Raw genomic sequence first — 25,973 nt, forward strand, 5'->3', positions numbered from 1 at the left:
CAGCATATAACAAACCTCCTGCAAAAACCAAACAATTTTTAAACTGATTAATCAGAGAGACACACAGAGACAAGGCAAAGACATAACACGGCAATCCAGAAAATTTGTATTAACAGTTTCAGCCACATAAATATATTCAATAAAGACACACAGTCAGAATCTATAACGAGTTAGTATTCTAAATGTCGAACTGTAACTTAAAGTGTGTGCCTGCTTTATCAAAGTAGTGCTAGTTATTGATCATTTAAAAACTGTCCAAATGTATATTTATTTATTGGTAGTATATTTTAATAAGGTTTTATGCACTATTTATGTTGACAACAAGACCATGATTGACACTCCAAATTGTAATACTGCATTGTGTTAATATCATGAGTGAGTTTAAAACCCAGAACTTCTGTGCACCTCAAGTCAGTTGCACTAGAGCCACTAATGCCTTAGCTTCTTCAGGTCTCACAGTTCATTCATCAGAGCTAACTGAGCAACCTTTGTTACATAAGCACTGTGGTGAGGTAGATAAAGAGTATGACTGATTGATTGTGAATGGCGTGGTGTGGGATGCGTGAGTCATGTGACATGAAACAGGATCCATGCCGACGCTTTTCTCAGGCCTTTCGACACGACAACAACACGACTAAAAATAGACGTTTGCTAATACCATTTACTGCGTGAGTAGGAGCCCAGGCCATGCCTACCTGTGCAGTGCAGTGTGCAAGTGTTTTTTGTTAACGACTTGTGAAGGTCAAATTCGTTTTTCCTGGGAACCACGGTATTCCATTTCTCGGTATTAGCAAACTGTGTCGGCGGCCATTAAGAAAGTGTGTCTCGCTGCATGAATCTCTGGTGAAGTGGCTGTGTGTCTTATCTCACACACGACTCTAGGGTCTAAGATCCCCCTCTCCTACACTCTCAGTGTGTCTCTGTTTCTGCAGGTGTGCGTTAGTAATATCGTAGCACTTTTTCTCTCTTTCTCTCCAGCTGCAAATCTCTTTGCAGCCAGTCACACAGCAGAGGAGACTCGCGACTCTCACCTCCTTCCATACGCGGCCTCTCTTCAGACATGGCTTTCCTGAGGGTCAGGTGTCTGCCGTCTGCTCGGCCCCCATTGGCTGATGGAGCTGTGCCCGGCGGGGCGGGGAGCGAATCGGATTGGGCTCTTTGAATGGTGAGCACGCCCACTATGCTGTGTCTGTGGTGCCTCAGGGAGAGGCGGCGTTTTTGGGCTGGGGGGTAGGAGACTGGAAGAAGGGGTCGGAATTGGGGAGGGGGGTAAGGGGCGCAGGCGCAGGTCAGGGTCACGCCAGTGGGTAGAGGTCAAGAGTTCAATGCCGGGGGGGCAGAGGCCAAGGAGGGGAGTGGGGCAGGGCGAGATGGAGACTCAGAGAGCATGTTATCACCATGAAAACCAGCTTTACTGTGGGTTACATGCAGCCACAGTGCGCAGTGCAAAGACACCTCGCCCCTCCGCGTCATGTCGGGCGGGGCGGGGCTGTGCAGCGTCGGCTGAGGGGCATTGTGGTCCAGAAATAAAAAAAAGGGGTGGTTGGGAGGGGGACGGCGGACTGCATGCACAGCCATCTCAGAGTGGAGTAGCTTCAGAAAGCCAGCCGCTTAAGTATAAAACAGAAACCAAAATAAGTCCAAAACATGACAAAAAGAGGGAGGGAGGAAGGGGTAAAACCGGGAGACTTTCTTCTGAGTTCATTGTTGTAAGTGCTTGGATCAGGTATTTAAAATGGTAAGAGTGCAATCTAATTGCAATACCTAGCCTCCATGATCTTGGATCTTGATACCATGGCTAGTCCCAGTGGAATAATGTCAGTGATAGTTAGGTGGCTTGCCTAGTCATGTGAGAGCAAAAGCAACTGTGCCATGATCTGACCGTGATTGGCAGGGAAGTGCCCTTTCAGAAGCTGTTGTTTCGGGTGGGGGACGGGATTAGGGTTAGTCTGATATAGGATAATCATTGTCATTCGGCGACATTCTTCTAATCTGTCATACAAGATATGTTTTCATTTATTTAACATTTAGTTATCATTGAGGATTTAAAAGAGGGTTTAGGGTTAGTTTTTGGAATAGCTGTGTTAGGTAGTTTATATTTCCTTTTTATCAATGTCTTTTAACAGCAAACCTCGTGGCTCCGGAGGTTCACTGACACACAGGATAAACGTAGGAGTAAAACGTGCGTGTAAAAAGGAAGTGCTACGGTAAGTGTGATGCTGGATCTACACACCGTGTGAACATACAGAAGAGCAGCGATGAGAGGTGAGCACACTGAGCACGGAGGGGACCAGAACGAGGAGAAAGGAAACCAACGTAGAAGAAGAAAAGGGGAAAAAGGGGGGGAAAAAATGATTGTGAAAGAAAATGGGAACAGGAGGGGAAAGAGATGAGCGCGAGGCGGCCATGCTGCAGAGGCTTTATTTGCGTCGTTTACTTGGTTGGAGGCGGTGCTGTTGCTGCGGAGCCGGAGCTTCACCGATTGCTATGGCGACACCTCCGGTGCCATCCTGCTGGTGCTGCCTTGTACTTTTGCGAGGTGCTGGGCGCGGAGCCGCACGTGGCGTATGTTGGCTGTGGCCCTCAGATGGGGAAGGCTTCGACGTGCCGGGGCTACTGTGAGATTTCTCAATAGTGGGCACCTGCGTGTCTAAAACAACCAAGTTCAGGAATTACCATTTTAAGCTACCATCTGTTTCTGTGCTCTTCTGTGTTTACCTCAGGGATAGACAGTTATGGAGCCCTGTCTGACCCCATGGAAGAGGCCACTCCCTGCTTGGGCAACATACGTTTTGGGTGTGGTTTACCACCGAAATGTGCTGTGTTCCAATTGATTTTAAGGTTCATATTAGTGAAGTAGGGGTTGTTTCGTTGCGTAAAGACGGAAATGAAGGATTCTGAGAGTACCAAGATTCTGAGCTGAATGGAGTCATGGCAACGGGAAAAATAAAAACACGGCAAAGCTAATAGCATGAGCCAAAGCTACCAATGACTGATTGAGAATGTGGAGAGAAGGAAAGAGGAGAAACTGACAGAAATGGGAGATAAAACAGACAAAGAGGCAGAGATAGACAGAAAAAGAACAATAGCTGGGGAAAAAGACAGAAAATAAGGGAGGAAGGGACAAAAGCAAGTACAAATAGAGAAAGGAGTGTGGCAGGTGGTTCCTGACGAACGGGAGGCGAGAGGGGAGGGAAAGTCAGAACCTCTCCTACCCTTGGCCGGATCAGGGAAGATCCCGTGGCTCCGGCTCTTGATGACCGATGACTTGGGCGAGTCCTGGCTCCCGTGGGCAGGGTTTTTGGGGGAGGCGTGCTGTGAGGGTTGTTTGGGGGAGTGCTGGCGCCCCTGTCCAGAGTGGGAGCGCCGGTGGTGTTCCCCCTCACTCTGTTCTTTCAGAGGGAGCCAGCGTGGGACGTTATCCATGTTCCCCGTGTTGGAAAGGTCGATCAGCACCTAGAAGACAACCCACAAGCAAGCTCCCATCTATCATTAGCCTCATATAGTAGCAGGCAGCAGTAGGTAACTTACGGCAGCATCACAGTTACGCGTGTCGCATTTACAGACGTGTCATGGGTTGAATGCATCTTGCTCACCTCTCCCAGAAAGTCATTGGAGGAGCACTTGTCATAGTCCCACACGCTCACCTCCAGTGTCTTCTTCCTCAGCTGAAATAAAGACCTTATGACTCCTCTGAGCACAAACAAGCGCAGTTTACACATTAACCAACCCATATCAAATACAAGGGACAATGTGGTTGTATCAATACATGGTTGAACACCGCAATGCAGTACCTGCTCCAGGTGGATGTTCTTATAGATGACGGTCTGGTTCCACTCTGGGTTTACACTCTTTCCAGCGTGTTTGGACCTTCTCTTATTCTCAGCACTGGAAATACACACAGACACAGAGCAGCCTTGAGTAAGGTATACACATACAGTACACACAGACACACACACACACAGACACACACACAGACAGGTTCAGAGCACAATAACACAGAGTAGGACATTAACAAAGCTAAGGGATAATGTTAGGGTCAGTTAAGGTTTGAGAAAAGGGTGTGAGGACACGATGCAGGGGTGTAGAGAACAATTTAGGACACACATAAAAATGTTTGACTGTAAGAAACAACACTGGATACAACGTAAATCACAATATCAAGTAGTCCAGGGCATTAGCATCAAAAAGTTATGAAACAGTGGCACAGCAGATACAAGCGTGAAATTTGGTAGAGATGCTTTCTAGGATGATGTATTAAGTCGTTTAAGAAGTGGGTGCCAAAAACTGGGGCGGGTCATCGATTTTCTTTCTAACTTAATCCTAAATGGCAACCAATACTGAATCAGATTTTGGAAATCTGATTCATTATTTTTATTATTGTTGAATTTCTGTTGCCAAATATGAAACCAGTCTTAAATTTTTCTGATAAGTGGATCAGTAGTTCAACCAGCAAACAACCTTTAAAACCACTCGAACAACATAAATCATCTTGAGAAATGTCTTACCAACTTTTAATATACTAACACACTGCCATCACACAGAAGTAGTTACATGATGTATATGGTGGACCTAATCCAATTTGCCTGCCATGATACCAAAATAAATGTTATAAAAGACAATTTGCAGATGTGGGTAGTATCTATCTATGCCCATGTAATATTCTAATCACAGAGAATGTCAATCCTTGTCAAGTACCTGTGATTGCATTTGACAAATCATTGTTTGCTATTGCAAAGTTTGTTCAGTAAAGCTTTCTTAAACTGATTAACTGGTTTACTTTCAGAAATATATATTGTCTCCCTTTCGAAAAACAGTATCTTAAGGCTTCTATAGAAAGCAAAGGTTTGTGTGTATGTTTGGTGGACTGGGTTATAAAGATTTCCCTATGGGACACAATAGGACAAAATTTGTAGGACGCAGGTTGGACAGCTGCCCAGTGTAAATTTAGGGACAGCATATTAATTCTTGATAAAAAACAGAAACAGTGCCTTCTAAATTCCTCAAAGATTTGTCGACTGGAAGGTTGACTTTCTTTTGAAACACAGAAAGCAGATATATTCAGAGGTATCCATTATTTCAGTGCGGGTACACTGAGCAATGGATTGAAGGAGTAGCCTACTCAAACATGCTTTAACCCAGTAATAATGAAAAAGGGACTCAAGCATTTATTACTTAGGGACACTTTACAAATGAAAATACTTTAGAGAAAATAAAAATAATTACTTATGCATACAGTATATCTAGAAATGAATCATTCAGATCTATGCAGAAACAGAGTGCTATTTTTTCTTTATTCTCTTGGACCATCCTCACTTGATAAAGTGTCATAGGGTAAAGAATAGTTTTGTATAGGGGGAGCCTTTGGACAGCTCAAATGCCCAGAATGTTCCAGACATTCATGGTAGCAAGACCTGATCCAATCAGTCGGCTGGTTGATACTGAATAACAGCTTCAAACCACCGCTAAACATGAAAACAAAACAAGTTTGTGCTACACAATTTAAACAAAAATTAATCCGGAGCAACTTATTTCTGCTGAGATCGAGTCAGAAATAGCTCACGGAAGTAATTCTGAATTGGAAAACAACCATACATCCATACCACTCCTTACAAATGCTAAGGCTAACCAGTCACAAAGACAAAAATCCGTTATAAATACTAAAATATGTTTGCATACTTTTTCAGGTAAGGTTTTGAGATGGCTGCAGAAGGTATAAGCATTGTATGTCCTACAGTCCTTCAAACAGAGGAATCCTTAAACTGCCAACTCAAAACAAGCAGGATATAGATTATGCTAGATTCCTAGCCATATGTGCACTCTTCTTTTGATGCCAAAATCATCAAGAGCTATAATTGTCCATTATTTGCCTGACATCAACGTCAGAAAGTGACCATGAAGACAAAAGAGTATGCTTTCCTTCTTCTGATGTTCTGTAAACGGGAGCACTGGCCCCTATTAATAAAGAGTGGATACAGCTATCATTGTCAGGCTGTTCTCCCATCTTACCTAGCGTTAGCCAAAAACATGGAGCGGTGATTTTCTATTGGTAAAATTCCAGTAGGTTTGCCTCATCACTTTCTGTGAGATGCTTGGAATGCACAAGAGTTTGGCTTTGACCGGCCTCCATGAATTCACAGGTTTAACCAGTTGTGATACCACCTCATAGGTTCATATAAAGGGCAAGAAGAAAGCTCTTTCGAAAATTGTAGAGGTGACAAATGCTGCTTTGTTTCCATGGCAACTGAACCCAGAGGCTGTCAAAGCTTTCAAAGAAAATCTGAAGTGTGGCAGTAGAAGGATGCCAGGATGCGGGCTTATCACACACTAGACCATGCCGTTGCAATGGCACATGTAATCCAGGGGTCTAAGGATTTCTCCAATAATCAGGGAATACCTTTGATAGACTACTTGTTTCTATACATACTTATATATACCATGTTACTCGATGAACATTAAGTCACTTAAGTCATTTTAAACCTGGATTCATTAACACCTACATCGATGGACAGTCTGTATGCAGTTTCATGGTTAACTTAACAATAAATCCCCATTTGGGATGTTTTTAGACCATCTGAGGAATGTTTGTACCCAATGTCAGGCTTGTATCCACTTTGTAATTTATTTTTCCTCTAATGCCCCAGACTAAAGTACATACAACATCAGGCTAAGGTACAAAGTCAAACACAATGTTTGGATGTAACACTAGAAAATAAAAACAACAGTTAGAAACACAATAGAAGGTATTATACAGTGTATATATCTGTTAGAAATGTGGGGCATTCAAGGGGAAATCATTCAGTAGCTCAGTGTTTGCAAAAGGTTAAATTGTATGATACAGTGTTATGGCATTTCGTAGCAATCGGTCTACACAGTAGAAAAACAATTCAGGAAGGGGACAGTACGAGGATAAAGGGGAAGAAGTGGGGAATGCATGGCAGTGGGGTGAGAATACAGAGTGAATCGCTTGGGTTATAGACTGATCACAAGCTCCTCATGCATTGGGCCCCTCAGCCTTCAAATCAACCAATAGTCAACAACATAATCCAGGTCCACCAATGACCTTCCTACAGCCAAACGGCAACCATCAAAGTCAAAAGTCATAGTGGGCAAATCACATACCTGGCATTCTGGACAACCATGACCTGACTGAATGGGTCCAGCATGCATTAAATATAAGAACAACATACACAAACAAAAGTCAGCGTCAGGACGTGTGGTAGTGAAGGGTGGGACGATGGGAGGATTTATTTGATTATTTAAATTTAGGGGAGGGCGGGGGTGTGGAGTGAGCAGCAAGGGGTTCAAGTGTGTGTGTGCCCGTGTGCGTGTTTGTGTACTGGGGCAGCGAGAGGAATGTGCCTGTGAGTCCCAGCACGTACAACAGAGGCATCTGAAAGTCCAGTGGTCCCTGCGGACTTGGCAGATAACGACAGGGTTGGTGGAAGAGCTGATTACAACACAGCATAATCACATGCGACACAGAGATCCAGGCAGATATACTGAGTAATATTACAAGGTACTACAATTTGCCTGCTTTATTCCGGCCTCGCTGCAAGAGCAAACCCATCAGAACTAAATGAGAAAGATTATATTATTTATATCATATTTAAGGTATCGCTTGTGTCTTTGTTGACTCTCATTGGGTGTTAATGACTGTCTTCTAAAATATTTCTACACGTTTAAATAACATTTCTGAAAGGGTAACATTACATGGCAGTTATGTCACTGGCTTAGAATTGTGGCTTGATTAAACTGGAATCAGGTGTGGGCAATGCATAGAACCCTGAGAAATGCCATGACGAGCAAGATCATTAGAAATCAAAATTAACGGGAATTTGTTTGGAGTCAATGCATGATTTCAATGGTCAAGCCAGCTGGATGCATTTTACCCTTACGTTTGAGTTTGTTTTCAGGCAGAAAAGGTATTTTATACACTTTCACACCCTGAAACAAACCTAAATAGTTTCCTATACACCCAACAGCAAAATAATTAAAGACTATTGAAAACCATTCAACAACACAAAATTAGTCGATGAAATGTTGTTATAGGCTTACTGAAAATTTCTCAATTCAACTTTGTGGGAATTTATTACATTCTACACAGTTCGTGTCAGCGAACAAGTACTACATAGCTTAGGGAAAAGTTTTTGCCTTCTAAATTGCAGTGCAGTACCTCAAAAATATCAAGAAATATATATTTTTATGGCTCAACAAAATTTTTATGCTGGACGATCAGAAGTGAATGTTGAACACTAGATTGAATGGGAAGAGGGGGATTGAGAGTTGGTTTGAATGTGAGCTGTTGATGCTGCAATTTGAATAGTTTCAAAACTGTACACAATTCTCCTTTAGCTGAGGGTTTAGCTACAGATTTCATGCGATTATTTTAAATTATGCACAGTCCTACAAGTGGTTTCTTTAAATTTGTTTCATCAACATTTCTTCACAGACTACTTTTTAAATTTTACGGGCACAAAATTATTTCACAAATGTTTGTTTTTCAACATACCCTGTTTGTATCAAACCAGTCTTGACTTTTTGATATGCGTCACAATATTTATCCACATAAAAGCAAATGTGGCTTCTGATGCACATAACACAAGGAAAGTACCTTGCAGATATCAACAGAGCACAACAACAGACCAATGGTTGTAGTAAGTTAGTACACTACAATTGAGGCCCTGTGAAGTATACCTGACATCTGCCACTAGAGTTCGTTCTCTTGATTTGTTTCTGTCCCTAACTCTCTGCCATGATGGGCAGAAACTCGAATATCCATTATTTAGGCTAAAACTAAGACATATTTATTTTGGATTTTATTCTAGGTTTAGCTTTGACAGGGTTGTAAAATTCCAATAATTTTTCCCAACATCCAAAATTTTCGCAGATGTTATAGTTGCAGGCTTCCGGATATCTCGGTTATTCCCATCTGATTTTAGAAATATTCCAACCCGAATTTTATGGAAAGCCTGGGAATTTTGTAAAAGCTACCAGAAAATGTAAAACCCAACTTGTAGGATGTCCTGTCGACTCACCCTCGCCCAGGCAGGAGGTAGACTTTGACAAAAGGGTCTGAAAATCCGTTGTTGTCCCGGGTGGCCAGGTTCCTGGCTTGGAGCACGTGGACAATCAGGTTCCCCAGCTGCTTGTCATAGTGGATTTGAAGCTGCAAAATTCAAAATGGAGGAAGTTAATCGAATGATAAGCTACATGCAGTAGAAGCAACGGCACGCTCCACGCAAGTGCAGTAGGGAACCTATTTGGGATCACTGGCGAGTCAAGGAATGTCAAAGCACGGCTTAGTCAGCTGACCTGTATCTCCCCGGTAACAGGATGGGATTGCGTCTTCACTGCGTCCACAGACTGGAAGATGAGAAACAACAAATTGAAAAACAAGACAGTGTCAAACAGCAGTGTGCTGTTAGTAAACTGTGTACAAAAGCTGTGGAGAAGAATGGATCAAATTAGTTAGATGACTTTCAAACCGAAACACATAGAACATATCTGCCAATATATATAGGGTTTATTACCTATTTGACAGATTTCATGATGTCTATTACCATAGTTCCTCGACCAGTAATAGAGGACAGTGTCTATGTACATAATAATAATAAGTAAGCATAAATGTGGTATGGCCAGTGGGAGGCTGTTCTTTTAACAAACATCAGAGTTTATCAAGGTCTGGCTGGGCAGCTCCGTTTTTTTTTTTATGGAAACAGATTGGAAGAAGAGCCAGCACAATCATTAGCTCTCCTGGACGATAACTCATGATCCATGATTTTAAACCGTTCAACCAAATACGTATTAGACCCTAAACGTTTTAACAATTTCAAAATATTCAAGGATGAAACTGCTAAAGTGCGTGCAGGCTAAAATCTACACCCTAAAATAAGACAATATCTGTTCAGTTAGGCTGCACATCTTGTTTCTCTCACCTTGCTGTGGCGTTTTTTACTGACGGAGGGGGACCCTGGTTGGCCTGGGCTTTGAATGGCGCTAGAGGCAGCTGAGGTGGTGCCTGAAATGGCAGGGTGGGGTCCTTTATCGGCCCCCGCGGTGGAGGAGGAGCTGGTGGCAAGGGGAGGAGCCTGCTGCTGGGATACCTTCTGCAGCTCTGCAGCCAGCTGCTGTGGATCTACCCCAGGAGACCTGGGTGGCCTTTCACCTAAAACACACAAACACACTTTAAAGGCTTCATGTGAACACACAAGTCAAATGTACAGTTTTTGTAAAATTTACTCAAAAAGGATTTAAAATATTTTTGAGGTCACTGTATGTGAGGACCACTAGGATTACAGATAACATCTATCCCCAACACTTCCAGTCGGCCCACGCTTAGACCGAGCAGTGACTGTCTAGATGCTTCGCCATGCACGCACACGCAGAAGCACATGCTCAAATGTGGTATTATTCACTGTGAAATAGAGCCAAACGACTGAGATATTCTAGTCTCAGCACCTTCAGGGCCTTTGCACCAGTGAGTATTTAAACATTTAGTGAGGATGAGAGTCAGGGAGTGAGAGACATGGGGAGGGTTAGGGGGAAGGAAAGTGAGACAGGTGGGGAGGGAGGGGGAAGGAAAGTGAGACAGATGTGGTTAGAAAGAGAGGGATGAAAGGATGAGAGATGGGGGTGGAGTGGGTGAAAGCAGCAAAAGAGAGAGGGAGAGATTGAGAGAGAGAGGACTTCATTGAGTGAGGATAATAAGCTCTTACTGCACCTGCTTTGCTCTGGTTCTGAAGATCCAGTTGCTGAGAGCTATCAGAGTCAGATAGCATGTTCAGATCTCTGAGAGTGAGACAGAGGAACAGAGAGACAGAAAGAGTGAGGACGTTAGTTTATAAGGTAATTAACAAAATATAATAAGAAATATAGGCAGAGAATGAGGGCGTGCTAGCAATGAGATATATTCTTTGAAAAGAAAGATTTTCAAAATAAATATTTAAGTGAATCAGGAACAACCCACTCCAGGGAACCACAGTGACTCTAAGGAAGACAGCTCACTTTCAAATATTTGAGGTGGAACCCCAAATGTAGGTGGCTGTTCTCAAGTACATTTCTTATGGCTTAAATTCCTCTTCATCTCTCAAATCGTGACAAAGGATGAAGGGAGAGGAGAGAGACAGAGAGAGGAAAGTAGGCTGACAGAGAGAGGCAGAGAAGAGAGAGAAATAGAGAGGAAGGTTGCCTATAAAACCAATAAGAAAAGGAGAGAGTGAAAGAGGGAAAGAGAGTGGCAGTGGGAATGAGGTTATGAGAGCAGGAATGAGACACTCACAGTCTCACACAGAGTTCCGCCTCAGCAGCCTGCTGTCCAACAAGCCCCTGTACCTCTTCATAGGTCTTTCCCGTCAGAGGGAGCCCATTCCACTCCAGCACCTGCATTCCTATGTTCACACACAAAAACACGTGCACGCACACACACACACAGACATACATTAAACAGGCGCAAACACACAGTGGTACACACACACACACACACACACACACACAGGAGTTAGTCATTTATAGAAAGAAACACAAACAAACTGAAAGCAATTAGCTAGCTAAGGGCGTAAGGGCATCACCCAAAAAAAATGACCACCCCGTCACCTATACCAAACCCACCCCGTCACCTATACCAAACCCACCCCGTCACCTATACCAAACCCACCCCGTCACCTATACCAAACCCACCCCGTCACCTATACCAAACCCACACCGTCACCTATACCAAACCCACCCCGTCACCTGTACCAAACCCACACCGTCACCTGTACCAAACCCACCCAGTCACCTATACCAAACCCACCCCGTCACCTATACCAAACCCACCCCGTCACCTATACCAAACCCACCCAGTCACCTATACCAAACCCACCCCGTCACCTATACCAAACCCACCCCGTCACCTATACCAAACCCACCCCGTCACCTATACCAAACCCACACCGTCACCTATACCAAACCCACACCGTCACCTGTACCAAACCCACACCGTCACCTGTACCAAACCCACACCGTCACCTATACCAAACCCACCCCGTCACCTGTACCAAACCCACCCCGTCACCTATACCAAACCCACCCCGTCACCTATACCAAACCCACCCCGTCACCTGTACCAAACCCACACCGTCACCTATACCAAACCCACCCCGTCACCTGTACCAAACCCACCCCGTCACCTATACCAAACCCACCCCGTCACCTATACCAAACCCACCCAGTCACCTATACCAAACCCACCCCGTCACCTATACCAAACCCACCCCGTCACCTATACCAAACCCACCCCGTCACCTATACCAAACCCACACCGTCACCTGTACCAAACCCACACCGTCACCTGTACCAAACCCACACCGTCACCTGTACCAAACCCACACCGTCACCTATACCAAACCCACACCGTCACCTATACCAAACCCACACCGTCACCTGTACCAAACCCACCCCGTCACCTATACCAAACCCACAACAGGTGACTCATGTTTTCTGGCTACACCACACAGCTTCACAGCCTGCCAACTCCATACAGCCATACATTAGAAAAAGCACAAAGTTTAATCATCAGCTAATACAAGTCGCCAAATTAGTTTATTGTTATACAATGCTACATTTGAACTGCTCCAGGCACCATTACCTGAGGTTGTAGATTTCATTGCACTAGACCCTTAAATTTGAACAAAACTTTTTCTAATGTTTGAACATGTGGCCCCCAATTTTTTCTCCAACAACCTAAAGCTTTGAAGGAAGTCATAATTTATAACCACATAGGGAAAGTAGCAGGGTTTGAATATATTCAATCTCAATTACATTTACTCAGCAGCTGAGATTGAATACAACTTCTAGAAATCCTTTTAAAACGTTCCTGAGGTTTTGATTCAGTTCCTGAATTGTGGAATTGAATCAAAACCTGATCAGTAGTGACAGTCTGATAAGGACAAAGCACTGCAAGCACACACACACACACACACACACCGTGCTGTCCTGCAGCACTCACACAGATGGAAGCGCGTCTTCACGTAGGCCAGGTAGGCCCTCCGTCGGAGCCGGAGCTCTCGAACTGTGTGACCCAAATGAAGATTTGAACGAGTCACTCCTTGACACAGTATGGCAGAACTGAACACACACACACAGACTTTCCTGCTGAAACAGGAACACAAACAGGCTTTCTCGCTGAGTCTTTGCACCTGCTAGATTTGACACCATTCTTAATTCACACCGCTCACTGTGACAAAACGTGTTTCCTGTTTCAGTGGAAGCGTCACATTGATATTCTGCGACGGGGGTGTTCTCCAATAGAACCTTTTACCAACAAAACAATGAGTGTTTCACCGGGCCATTCCCCATCTCTCCTCTTAAATGAGTGCGATAATGTGTGTACGTTAACAAAAGGATTGATGATTTGCCACTAATCATTTGTAGTTATACAACATTGTATTTTTGTCCTCACAGATTTGTATTTTTATTAATGGCTTTGTGATGGTGGACCCTAATGAACTGGAGTTGACTGTTTGACAATGTTGCCCACTGTAGCTAAGGCAGAGATTAGATCCAACTTCAGAGTATTGATGAGCACACACAGGTCTAGTCCAGCCAGAGCAAAGAGGAAGAACCACTGTTATACAAGCCTACAATAAATCAGAAAGACAGAGAGAGATAGACAGAAAGGAAGAGAGAGGGGCACGTAGAGGGAGAGGTAAATAATGAAGACGAGAGAGAGAGAGGGAAGAAGGTGGGGTGGTGTGGGGACAAAAGATTAAAACTGATAGAGAAGAGTGAGGCCAGGCAGTGGGGAGGAGAAGGCAGAAAGACCACGAAGGAAGGATGAAGAGGCACAAACACACAAAGAAGGAAGGATAGAAAGAAGGATGAAGAGACACACACAAGCACACGGACACACACACAGACACGCACACGTAACAGATGGATTGCCTTAGCTCGTGCCTGGTGGCTCTGGGCTGTGTCTCTTTACTGTCCCCTTTCCCACCTCCTACATCAGGCCCCAGACAGCCCCACAAAGGACGGGGTCAAAGCCATGCTAATTTACAATGGTTCCGCATGGTCCTCCTACACTCCCCAGACAAAGACAGACAGAGTGAGGGCGTGTGACCACAGACATTGTTATTCTGCGTGGAACATGGCGTAGAGGATTGGACCCACTGGTCGTCCTCTGAGCTGGTGGTTCCATCAACCCAATTACAAGAAGTAAAACCACAGAAGACATTCTGGGAGTTTACTGATTTGTTACAGATTTGACCTGACCCACTCTATTAATCAAACCAGAAACATTTTACCTCTGGGTATTCAGCTGTCTCAACAAAGAAAAATGTCTTCCTATGTTCTTCCTATAGAATACCGTCAACAAAGAATTCCATTCCGTTTAAGATGTTCTCACTACTCGAGACAGAAATGTCAATACGTCCCAGGCACATGAAGATGTATTAGTCTGTGATGCCCTAAATGCCAGATCTGAAATAGAACAAGACACCCTTACCACACAAATGGACTAACATCCATTTAGAGGTTGTACCAGTTCATCCCCAACATTCCCATCTACACACTACTACACATAATCAATACAAATGGTCCCAGCTCCTACAGCTTTGTCACACACTGGGTTTATACATGGTTAAGGGTAGGGTTTGAAGGGACTCTCACTGTAGGTACACTGGGTCTATATAAGGTCAAGGGTAAGGTGTGAGAACTCTCATGGTAGGTACACTGAGTCTACAGGTGCTGGTCATAAAATTTGAATATCATCAAAAAGTTTATTTATTTCAGTAATTCCATTCAAAAGGTGAAACTTGTATATTATATTCATTCAATGCACAAAGACTGATATATTTCAAATGTTTATTTGTTTTAATTATGATGATAATAACTGACAACTAATGAAAATCCCAAATTCAGTATCTCTGAAAATTTTAATATTACATGAGACCAATACGAAATAATTATTTTTAGAAATGTTGGCCAACTGAAAAGTATGAACATGAAAAGTATGAGCATGTACAGCACTCAATACTTAGTTGGGGATCCTTTTGTCTGAATTACTGCAGCAATGCAGCGTGGCATGGAGTCGATCAGTCTGTGGCACTGCTCAGGTGTTATGAGAGCCCAGGTTGCTCTGATAGTGGCCTTCGGCTCTTATGCATTGTTGGGTCGGGCGTATCGCATCTTCCTCTTCACAATACCCCATAGATTTTCTATAGGGTTAAGGTCAGGTGAGTTTAATGGCCAATTAAGAACAGGGATACCATGGTCCTTAAATCAGGTACTGGTAGCTTTGGCACTGTGTGCAGGTGCCAAGTCCTGTTGGAAAATGAAATCTGCATCTCCATAAAGTTGGTCAGCAGCAGGAAGCATGAAGGGCTCTAAAACTTCCTGGTAGATGGCTGCTTTGACCTTGGACCTCAGAAAACACAGTGGACCAACACCAGCAGATGACATGGCACCCCAAACCATCACTGACTGTGGAAACGTTACACTGGACTTCAAGCAACGTGGATTCTGTGCCTCTCATCTCTTCCTCCAGACTCTGGAACCTTGATTTCCAAAGGAAATGCAAAATTTACTTTAATCAGAGAACATAACTCAGCAGGTGTCTTCAATATTGAAACCTTTCACAATATTCTAATTTTCTGAAAGGGTTTTCATTAGTTGTCAGTTATAATCATCAAAATTAAAAGAAACAAACACTTGAAATATATCAGTCTGTGTAGAATGAATGTATCCATTATATAAGTTTCACTTTTTGAATGGAATTACTGAAATAAATCAACTTTTTCATGATATTCAAATTTTATGACCAGCACCTGTATATAAGGTCAAGGGTAGGGTTTGACAGGACTCTCATGTTACCATAAGTACACTGGGTCTGAGTCACAGTGAGTCTATTATCACTGCTTTCAGACCACAGTTAAATAACAACCATCTGTAGCTTTGGAATCTAACCCAAAATTTGAAACCGGTATCTGATTAACACAATCCACAAAAGCAGAGGCAAATCAGTCTTCTGCACCAAGCTACTCAACCTACTGGGCCTAAATGAAATGTTTACATCTGTCTCCAACTGAGGAGGGCCAACAGTAGGACGGCCAACAGTAGGACCTACACAATTATAGATCTTCTGCACAAATTCTGTTGGATTTGGGCTTTGACAATGAATCGCCATAAGACAAAAATAATATTTTCCAAGAAAGGACCAGGCGCCAGTAGCACAAACATTCCTAAATTCTATTAAAACACTGTTGCCCAAGAAAACAGAGAATTACAGCAACCTCAGCCTCAACTTGAAAACCACATGTAACTTCATCAAGGCTGTGAATGACCACAGAGAAAAGGCAAGGGCCTTCAACACCATTAAACAGAAGAAGAATCTGGCTTCAAAGACAGTCCATGGAATTCATTGGGCAATGCTTGTGCGGGTATGGTTTTACTTACATAGCAATAAAGAACTCCCCAAATGGGATGAACATCCAAATGAGATTTCATGCAGAATCCTAAAAAAGCATCCTCAGCGAACAACACATAACTATGACTGTGATGGTGAGGTGACGGACAGCTCTGTCATCTCCCGTTTTTTCCGGTTTCCCATTGTTCACAAACTCACCCCGGACTCCTTCAGTGTCTTGTCTCCAATTGTCACTCACACCAGGTCCCAATTCAGTCATCAGTATGTGTTCAAATGTTTCTCCTCTGCTCCCCTCATTTGTCGGTTATTGTTCCCTGTCTTCGTATGTTCACGTGAGTGGTGAGGGTCGTTTTGCTGCTAAGCCAGCCCTTTGTTTTCATTCAGTTTAAGTGCTCGGGGTTATTTTCGATTAAATTATCACATTGACTGCCACTTAGCCTGCACCTGGTTCCTCCTCTCCACCACTACACCATTGTGACAATGACTATACAAATGAACAAAATCCAGAAGAGTCGTAGCATTTAATACTCAAGTAAAAGAGCATCTCAAAAATGTTTTCATTCTCCATAAACAATGCACAAACAAACAGACCTACAGTTAAACCCAACCAAATCATTAAAATAAATACTATTTGACACATTTGAAAGACTCAAACAAACAACAAAGTGCACTGAAATATCACAAGATACATAATCACTGTGAATGAACTATAGTGATCAGGTAAAGATGTCTTTTAAAACAGTTTCTTTGTCACGTTTACTTTTGTATTTATTATTCTTATTTTGTCTGTCTTACTGTCCACTTACTGTGGCCATGTAGAAATAAATTCCTATGCAAACAAAGCCCACATCAATCGTTTAAAGTCAAATAAATAAGACTTGTGAAACATGTTTCTGATAATTTGCCACATATCCATCAATCTGGAGGTATTGTTCTACTGAGATTTGGCCTAGCAGTGATATCAAAATTGTCCAGGGATAAATGTAAATGGCTTTCTGCTTGTTTTGCCTAGGACCACTTAGATTGAATACCGAGCTTTAAAACTCTGGGCCTTTGCCTTACAAGTTATGGCATATCTATCAAATGTAGTAAGAAAATAATGTGGGTAGAGCTTGACTAAAAGTCACTGGAGAAAGCTAACATAAAAGCTAACATAAATAAAGCTAATTTAATCGTAAATCAGAGCAACCCTCTCCAAATCAATTCCCAAACCTAGCCTGTACTACATTCTTGGACCATATCCTTTTTTTAAACTTTGATTGAAAAAAAAACTCTGATATGATTTAAAAGGTAAAATTGAGCTCTTAAACCTCTGCACACTCCCCCGCCTCCCAGCTTTACGTTGGTAACTGAGTCATGGCTCACTGCCTGGAGGTGATAAAACCAAATGCAAATTAAGTTCTATTTTTGTCATCTCCCTGTCATTCCCCCTCAGACCTCACGTCTAACTCACCACAGATTCCTTTCAAACATTTTGTCAACAGCAAACTTACCTCTGGTGCATTCATCCACACAAACCAGTCAGTAGTGATTGACCGGGCAGAAAGGTAAATAAGCAGAAAGATTGATGAAGAAATTAAGGGAAACAGCTGAGTACAGAATAATATTAACAGAACAACACCTTCTTCTGATTAGTGTAATTCATGTGGGTCCAGACTTGGACTGTGCGATTTCTGCAACTGATTTCATGCAGCGTAAGCAGCCAGTAACCAGGTAAGCCGGAAAACACAGCGGACGCCTCATTATGGGAGTTTAGACGCTATAAAAGCTGAACAGGTGCAGCTGAAGAGAAGGAACAACACTGGCAGAGATTAGGACCAAGCTGTGATAAGAGGAAGCCAAGCCCAAAGGTTCCTCAAGAACAACACAGCACAGTGCAATTCAGACAGCGTTATTCTGTTGTTTCGGTTTAGAATAGTCTGAGTTGCTAGGAGGGTGATTTGTAGAATGACCTGTTTCATTTTAAGGAGAGCTAGCCATTTTTTTTTAGTTAATTTGAAGTAGCCACAGGTGCTGAACACAATAAATCTAGTTTCCATTTTATTTAAATCTCCCTGTCTAGGCTCATTTTCAACAGTTTGGCTGACAGTAATCAATAAATGTGCGTCACAAATGATTCAGGACCATTTGGAAGAAATTGGATGTGATAGAACATTAATATTTTTAGAAGAACTGAATGTTTCAGAATCCAGGGATATTCCATATCTGAAAGCCCACTTTAAGGAATATAAAGATACAAAGGGTGTCAGCACCATTTTCAAACCCTGTTTTGGGAGGCATGTATAGGTCTTGAAAGTGCTTAAAATGACCAGTTTACCATAATCAAGATCTCCTCAAAAACAGTTTAAGATACAAATGTGAAAACCCTGCTAAACATCTTTACTCCAAATTACATTTTAAGGCTTACATTGACAGAAACGGTCCATTCTGGCATTCAACCAAAAGAGAAACCCCGATCATGCCCCACCGCACAAGTTTAGGCAAGTTTCTCGCGGTGCAATCCTTGGCACACAACAGGTGCGTGTGAACCCAACTCACCCTCTAATATCTTTCCGGTGTGCTCGGCAGCTCCTCCAGGTAACACTTTGGCTACGTAGGCACCAATGTCTCCAGTGGTGCCTGGAACCTCCTTACCTCCCACCACTCTGATCCCCAATCCGTTCCCTGGGAATGAAGACGTGGAAACCGACCATTGAGTCAGGCACGCACACACACACACACACACACACACTAAACTTTCATCTCATATAATAATCCACTCATTTACACTTAAAGGCAAATAAGCTTTTTTCACACTGCCATAGTAACGAGTCATCCAAATCCTACAGGCAAATACATTTTAGCATTTTAGCACGGCTTTATATTTTGTGGTCTGATTACTAATTGCGTGAACTAATCCGGCATGTCAGTGAAACATGATTTAGAGCCGGGATGAATGACTGATGACAATGGAATCAGGCCAAATCAACAGATGTTGTATCCATTAAACGGTGACACGGCTTTGCGTCTAGACAAACGTGACACCCTGACACTGTGCCAGTAGTAATAACAAGAAAGAAAACGGATCTATTCCACACTGAACTTAGCGATGTTCAGCCCTGGGCAACTGCAAATGCTGGCTGTTCTATTGAGCAACGGTCCTGGTGGGGGAGGCGCGCGTGGCTTCAACTGAACACTGGAGTCGACCGGCGTTTTGCTTACCTGACACGCTGCGGTGCTTGGGATCCCTCCTCAGTTTGACCCTGGTGTGAGGAAATGGGTAGTATACACCCTTCCCCTGAGAGACACAAACATTGGAAACCTGTCTAGTGTTTTATGTGCTTATACTGATTTCGATGGCAATGCATTCTTTACGATGCCTTCACAGTCACAGTATTCAAACCTACTCATGAACATGTACAAGTATGTTGTTGGTTTTTCATATGTGACTAAGCATGAATAAAAAGTAGGCTTGGAGTAGATGTGTGTGTGTGTGTGTATAAAATGCCATTTCTTCATGACTTGATGACGTGTGTGTTTGTGTGTCACCTGTCTCCTGTCAGACCCATGTCCGTTCTCTGGTCGTCCCTCTTGTGGTTTGTCAAACCAGTCCGTCTCCTCACGCCGTAAGTGGTAGGCTTCAGAAACGAGAAGACAATTATCACCACTCAGTCAATTAACCTCTTGGAAATCAGCTCTCTGACCGGCTGTAAGAAAGACTACGTGCTGGAGAGGGGCTTGGTGATCTTCCGGAAAGGTGAAAATGAATAAAACTGAAGGCATTTCCAAATATAAATGACAAGCAGACATGATTATACTGTCCTTCAATATTTAATTTTTTACAAATTAGCCAATTTTGCCTTGCGTAATGGCAGATGTAACAAAAGTGAGTATATCCCTAAGTGAAAATGTCCAAATTGAGCCCAAAGTGTCAATATTTTGTGGGGCCACCATCATTTTCCAGCACTGCCTTAACCCTCTTGGGCATGGAGTTCACCAGAGCTTCACAGGTTGCCACTGGAGTCCTGTTCCACTACATGACGACATCACGGAGCTGGTGGATGTTAGAGACCTTGCGCTCCTCCACCTTCCGTTTGAGGATGCCCCACGGATGCTCAATAGGGTTTAGGTCTGGAGAGATGCTTGGCCAGTCCATCACCTTTAACCTCACCTTTAACCTCAGTGTGTTTGGGGTCGTATGAGCACTGAGAGGCTGACACCCCACCCCTTCAACTTCTGCAGCAATGCTGGCAGCACTCATATGTCTATTTCCCAAAGACAACCTCTGGATATGATGCTGAGCACGTGTACTCAACTTCTTTGGTCGACCATGGCGATGTCTGTTCTGAGTGGAACCTGTCTTGTTAAACCGCTGTTGGGTCTTGGCCACCGTGCTGCAGCTCAGTTTCAGGGTCTTGGCAATCTTCTTATAGCCTAGGCCATCTTTATGTAGAGCAACAATTCTTTTTTTCAGGTCCTCTGAGAGTGATTTGCCATGAGGTGCCATGTTGGACCAGTGACCAGTATGAGGGAGTGTGAGAGCATTGACACAAAATTTAACACACCTGCTCCCCATTCACACCTGAGACCTTGCAACACTAACGAGTAACATGACACCGGGGAGGGAAAATGGCTAATTGGGCCCAATTTGGACATTTTCACTTAGGGGTGTACTCACTTTTGTTGCCAGCGGTTTAGACATTAATGGCTGTGTGTTAAGTTATTTTGAGAGGACAGCAAATGTACACTGTTATAGCCTGTACACTCACTATTTCACATTGTAGCAAAGTGTCATTTCTTCAGTGCTGTCACATGAAAAGATGTTATCAAATATTTACAAAAATGTGAGGGGTGTACTAACTTCTGTGAAATCCTGTAACTAACATCATCTTATAGACAGCTAAGATGTGGGTGTCTGGTGAGGAGGACGTAACGAACATTGTCAAGGGGTGCTTAAGTTGAATGCTTCCGGTTCGGTTTACACAGCTGATGGATGATTACCAATTAGAGGATGGGGGAGAAGGGAACTAATATGAAAAATACTCTACCGTTTGGGATATTCTCGTGTGATTGTAGGGGATCGTCTCTGTTCAGTGCCAGCATGGAGTCGCTTAGTGCTGTAACCGAGGCAAATTGATTTACATGGCATTTTTTGTTTCTACATGATTCCATATAGGGGAAGTTCAACATGATATTCCGTGGTGAATAAATTCCATAGTGAATAAAAAGATGCAGAAACTCAAACATATGCTAAACAAAACCCAATGGATGCAAATTTAAACAGACCATAAAACTATGTGTAATGGTTACTTCTACAGCGAATAAAAATGATGATTCGTCCTGTATATGTACATAAAATGGAAAATGTTAAAATAAATCTAATGCATAGAGTTGTATTGCCATTGACCATCAGTGATCAATGGCTTTTTTGGCAAAGAAACAAATACATACAAGCTATACAGACTCATCATCATTAAATATTTAGTGGCAAGATGGTCCTTTCTCATAACTAGAACAGGGGTAGACTATTATATTTACCATAATAACATAATTAAATCAAGTAAACAGCTCATACAAAGAAAATACTTCTTAAATAGTCCTGCTTGTCTATTTTAGGTAGAAAAGAGAGGCTTTATAAATGTATAGAGATTATGGATAGACACAAATCTTTGCATACAAGCAAGAATAAAACTTTTTCCATGCTAAAATAAACATTACATCCCGAATGCAACATGTACAACACAAAGGTATGACACATACAAACATAATGAGATAAAGACAAGTCACTTAAAATAAAATGTATAATTTATTATAGATGAAAGAAACATGCATTAACATAACATGCACTGAAAATCACTTTAAGATCTACATGCAAGTAAGTGAGAAAGATAGAAAAAGATAGAAAAAGACAGAAAGGATCTTTCCTATTATCTAAATTAATATTGTTTATTACACGGATGCAGTAAAATATGTACCCAACTACCTCAACAAAACGCATCGCCAATAGGTTTGTAAACTGACAAGACTATCAAAGTCTAAATATTTAAGGTTATTCTATAACATTATTTGTGCAATATGATTCTATAACATTATTTATGCAGTGTTCACAGACAAACTGCTATATGTCATATTTTCTGCTCAACTGAATAAATTACAGAATTTTATATAAAAGTCGCCCAGCTATATTAAATATCTGAAAGAGAAAGCCATAAAGACATCCCATAAAATGTTGCTAGTTAGAGGCACCTTTTCAATGGATCACTCCTAAAAAAGCTTGATAATTCTTCCATTTCCATATGCACTTTGACCTGAGCCTGGAAATAGAGGGATTATTCTGCGATTCTTCTCCAAACAGCTGTGTAATAGATAAACAAGCAGGCTTTGAAAGACCGTAAATCTTTTAGTACTTAGAGCAAACAAAACATATTTTCCAATATGTCAGTTTTAGAGCACAATTAACATTTAATTAAAGAAAAAACTGCTAGAAAGAGAATGTTACTGTATTTGAGAATTTATACATCTAAGTAAAAGTTACTAAATAGTAGACTGTGTAAAGTGTCATGAATCAAGCTTAGGAAAATATTATACATTCACAATTGACATTTTGGTTATTTAGCCTTTTGTATGATTCTAACAGTCACAAATGCATGCATTTAGAGACACAAAGTTACACAAATGAGAAGTTAAAGGACAGCAATACAGAATATACATGCACACTAATCAATAAAATTTGTTAACTTGTGACTTGTATTGAGACCAATACATGAGAGTGAATAAATACATTCAGAGTGGACAACATGTGAAGAAATCAATAAACACACAAAGGACAACCAAATTCCGAAAACCCTGAATGGTTTATGTGAGTAGCATATTGGGTGCATGCAAGCAGAGTTATTTGGAAACAGGAAGACCTCAGTTTTTAACCGGGACAGTTGTTGTTTACCTTCGCCGTCCGACACTGTGCCCTGGAGGTCATCCATCAAGACGTAGCCCCGGCCCCGCGTTGGCTCCTCCCTCAAGTGCTGTTGCTGAGAGTCCTGCAGGGAGAGGCACGAACCAAACTGGTCCCGCGAGTCGGCCGAGATGGGTGGGAGGGGCCCCGCCGACGCCCTCGCCATGCCCATGGGCTGACCCACTGGGCTCAACGGGCTCTCCTCCTCTGAGTTCTGCGCAACGATTGGGATACGTCCACGCCCGCCCTGCACAATGGGAAGGCTGGTGGGCTTGGCACGCCCGGTGGGCGTCTGGTAGCTGTCTGAGGGTGCCTCACCATCCCCCTTGAGTCTCAGTGAGGAGTTAGAGGGGTCACGTTTGATTGAGAGATCCAGGCCGTAGACGGAGGTGGGCCGGGAAGAGGGCCGTGATCGGCTCCCACTAGGGTATGCGGCCGAGTCCAATGCCAGGCTCTGCCCGAAGTTGAGGGAACCAGCCAAGTTGGCGCCCAATGTGGAGCCCAGGTACTTCTGCTGCTCAGCGATGTTCTTGCGCAGTCCAAAGGTGATCTCATCCTGGAGGAGCCTGCTGCATCTGGGAGAAGCGCTAACACTACTAGATCCTAGATAGCTGGTATAGTCCGCCTCCAGACCTCGACCATCTTGCATGGAGGAGTACTTAGAGACCTTAGGGTCAATCAGTGGGGCTTTGTGCTTCTGGTAGAGCATGGATGCCGGGAGCTGCTTGGCTGCCTGCTTCTCCAGGGTCAGCCGGCTAATGCTGTACTTGTCTGTCTTGGGGTAGTGTCTTTGGGAGTAGCTCTGGGAAGTGGAAACGCCACTGCTGGGAGTGCCATAGTAGTTGTGGGAGAGACCTGTCAGCGGATCCAGGCTCTCTGTACCCCCTGTGCTCCTCCGGAATTCCTGCTTCAGCTGCTGTTTGAGAAGCTTGAGCTCATAGGGGTCGTCCATGGAGTCCTCATCATCTGGGGTCTTCCCGTACCCAGAGTGCAGCCTGGAACTAGAGCCCAGGTAGTCAGTGGAGGTCAGGTCGGCCGCACTTCTCCGCAACAGCCTTTCTGCTTTCGCCAGCTCCTTCTCGGCCTGGGCGTAGCTAGACGAAGCCAGACTTGTGGAGCTTTTGGCCAGCTCGGCGGCATCTTCCAGGAGTACATAGCTTCGTGGCGTGTGGTGGTGATCCACATCTCCGTAGAAGGAGTCGGCTGACGCGTTGGACATTGGACTGCCAGGAATACTGTCCCCCACCTCGAGGGCACGGAGGTCCAAGTGGTTTCCGTACTTGTCGTACCGAACCCCTCCGATGTAGGCGGAGGACACTGGGTCAGGCTGCCGGCTGATGACTTCGTACTTGGACGATGCGTCCAACTCTTGAAGCAGGACCGCCTGCCTGGCAGCCTTCTGCTGGAGCAGGAGCATCTGGTGGTAGCTCTGCTGTTGGGTGCTAGACAGGGAGGGAACAGAGGAGTAGATGGACTGGGCCTGATATGACTGGGGAGACTGGTAGAGGGACTGCTGTTGGTATAGCGTCTGGCTTTGGGGGTACTGGTACTGGGAGTACTTGCCGTACTGGGCCTCATGCGTGGTTTGTGGAGGCACAAAGTCATCCAGTTCTGACTGAGGTGCTGTCCTGGGACGGTCCAAACCATGACCGCCCATCTCTTCATCTCCTCCGCTGCAGCGCCCACTGCGGGTCTCCCGGATGTTGCTGACCTCGCTGTCTGACATGTAGTCGCGGTCCTCAGCCACGCTTTGCAGATACGCCCTCTCTCTCTTCTCCCGTTCCTTGAGGAGAGCGTCTTTCCGGCGATTGATGCCCATTTCCAGGTAGCGTAGCTTAGCATCAATCTCTTTCTCCTCCTCATCTAGCTCCGCCTGCTTGTGACGGAGCTTGGACGACTCGCGCTCCACCATGTCCAGTTCGCGGTCGATGTCCTGAAGGATCTTGGCCCGCGCCATGTTGGTGTTACGGCACATTCGCCGTCGAGCCGAGCCGGTGGTGTAGGCTGTCTGGCCAGTGGTTGTGGACTCCTCCTCCGCTGGGGGATTGGGTAAGGTCCTCTTCACCTTCTTCCCAGTGCCAGTTTGGGTGCCGCCTGGTGACCCTTTAGCCTGAGTGAGAAAACACGAACAAAGAAGAAAACTATTTTGAAAAACAAGAGTAAAGGGCCATTTCTGCCATTATAGCCAATTATATAGATCTCAAGATATAAGTATGATAATGGCAGGAGTATGGCATTAATTGTACAAAAACGTAACTCTTTTTTATCTTAATGAGGAAGGTCAGTAAACACACACTGATCAAAACACCTGTTTTTTCAAGCATTTCTTTTCGCCAATTTAATAGGACAAGTAAAAAGCTTTAGCAATGTTCCGGGTGGTGTATTTGATCAACACGTGCCAGCAACAGCAGCAACAGCAGTAAAAGCCTCCATCAGGAAATAACTTAGTAAAATATATGTTAACAAAGAAATTCTATACATATCTGTTTCTATATAAAAACTTCAAAATTGTAAGTAATCACCAAACATAACAAGGTTGCTGAGGTATAACACATTGTGATTTCACACTGAATGGTCCAAACATGTGAATGATGAAATTCTTTAAACACTAGACCGATGAAATCACTGGGAAAGTGA

At 43.5% G+C, this 25,973-nt stretch overlaps 1 protein-coding gene across 4 annotated transcripts in view; it reads right to left on the reverse strand.

The window, feature by feature from the left end:
* The window catches only part of pcloa (piccolo presynaptic cytomatrix protein a), a 68,430-nt gene that overhangs the window by 11,450 nt on the left and 31,007 nt on the right, over positions 1-25,973 (reverse strand). For 2 of the 4 annotated variants that reach the window (XM_034289977.1, XM_020042740.3), the window contains exons 7-22: positions 23,328-25,446; positions 21,433-21,501; positions 19,934-20,022; positions 19,607-19,682; positions 18,944-19,069; positions 11,282-11,390; positions 10,724-10,791; positions 9,939-10,168; positions 9,316-9,366; positions 9,039-9,169; positions 7,123-7,149; positions 3,795-3,888; positions 3,597-3,668; positions 3,216-3,456; positions 2,438-2,650; positions 1,032-1,238 (exon numbers count right to left, since the gene is read on the reverse strand). In XM_034289977.1, the coding sequence (XP_034145868.1) occupies positions 1,032-1,238; positions 2,438-2,650; positions 3,216-3,456; positions 3,597-3,668; positions 3,795-3,888; positions 7,123-7,149; positions 9,039-9,169; positions 9,316-9,366; positions 9,939-10,168; positions 10,724-10,791; positions 11,282-11,390; positions 18,944-19,069; positions 19,607-19,682; positions 19,934-20,022; positions 21,433-21,501; positions 23,328-25,446 (3,922 nt within the window). The remainder of the gene's footprint in view (positions 1-1,031; positions 1,239-2,437; positions 2,651-3,215; positions 3,457-3,596; positions 3,669-3,794; positions 3,889-7,122; positions 7,150-9,038; positions 9,170-9,315; positions 9,367-9,938; positions 10,169-10,723; positions 10,792-11,281; positions 11,391-18,943; positions 19,070-19,606; positions 19,683-19,933; positions 20,023-21,432; positions 21,502-23,327; positions 25,447-25,973) is intronic. The other 2 variants (XM_034289978.1, XM_034289979.1) reach the window with 2 other exon arrangements.

This window comes from Esox lucius, chromosome 23 (genome assembly GCF_011004845.1).
Source record: "Esox lucius isolate fEsoLuc1 chromosome 23, fEsoLuc1.pri, whole genome shotgun sequence".
Taxonomy (NCBI): Eukaryota; Metazoa; Chordata; class Actinopteri; order Esociformes; family Esocidae; genus Esox; species Esox lucius.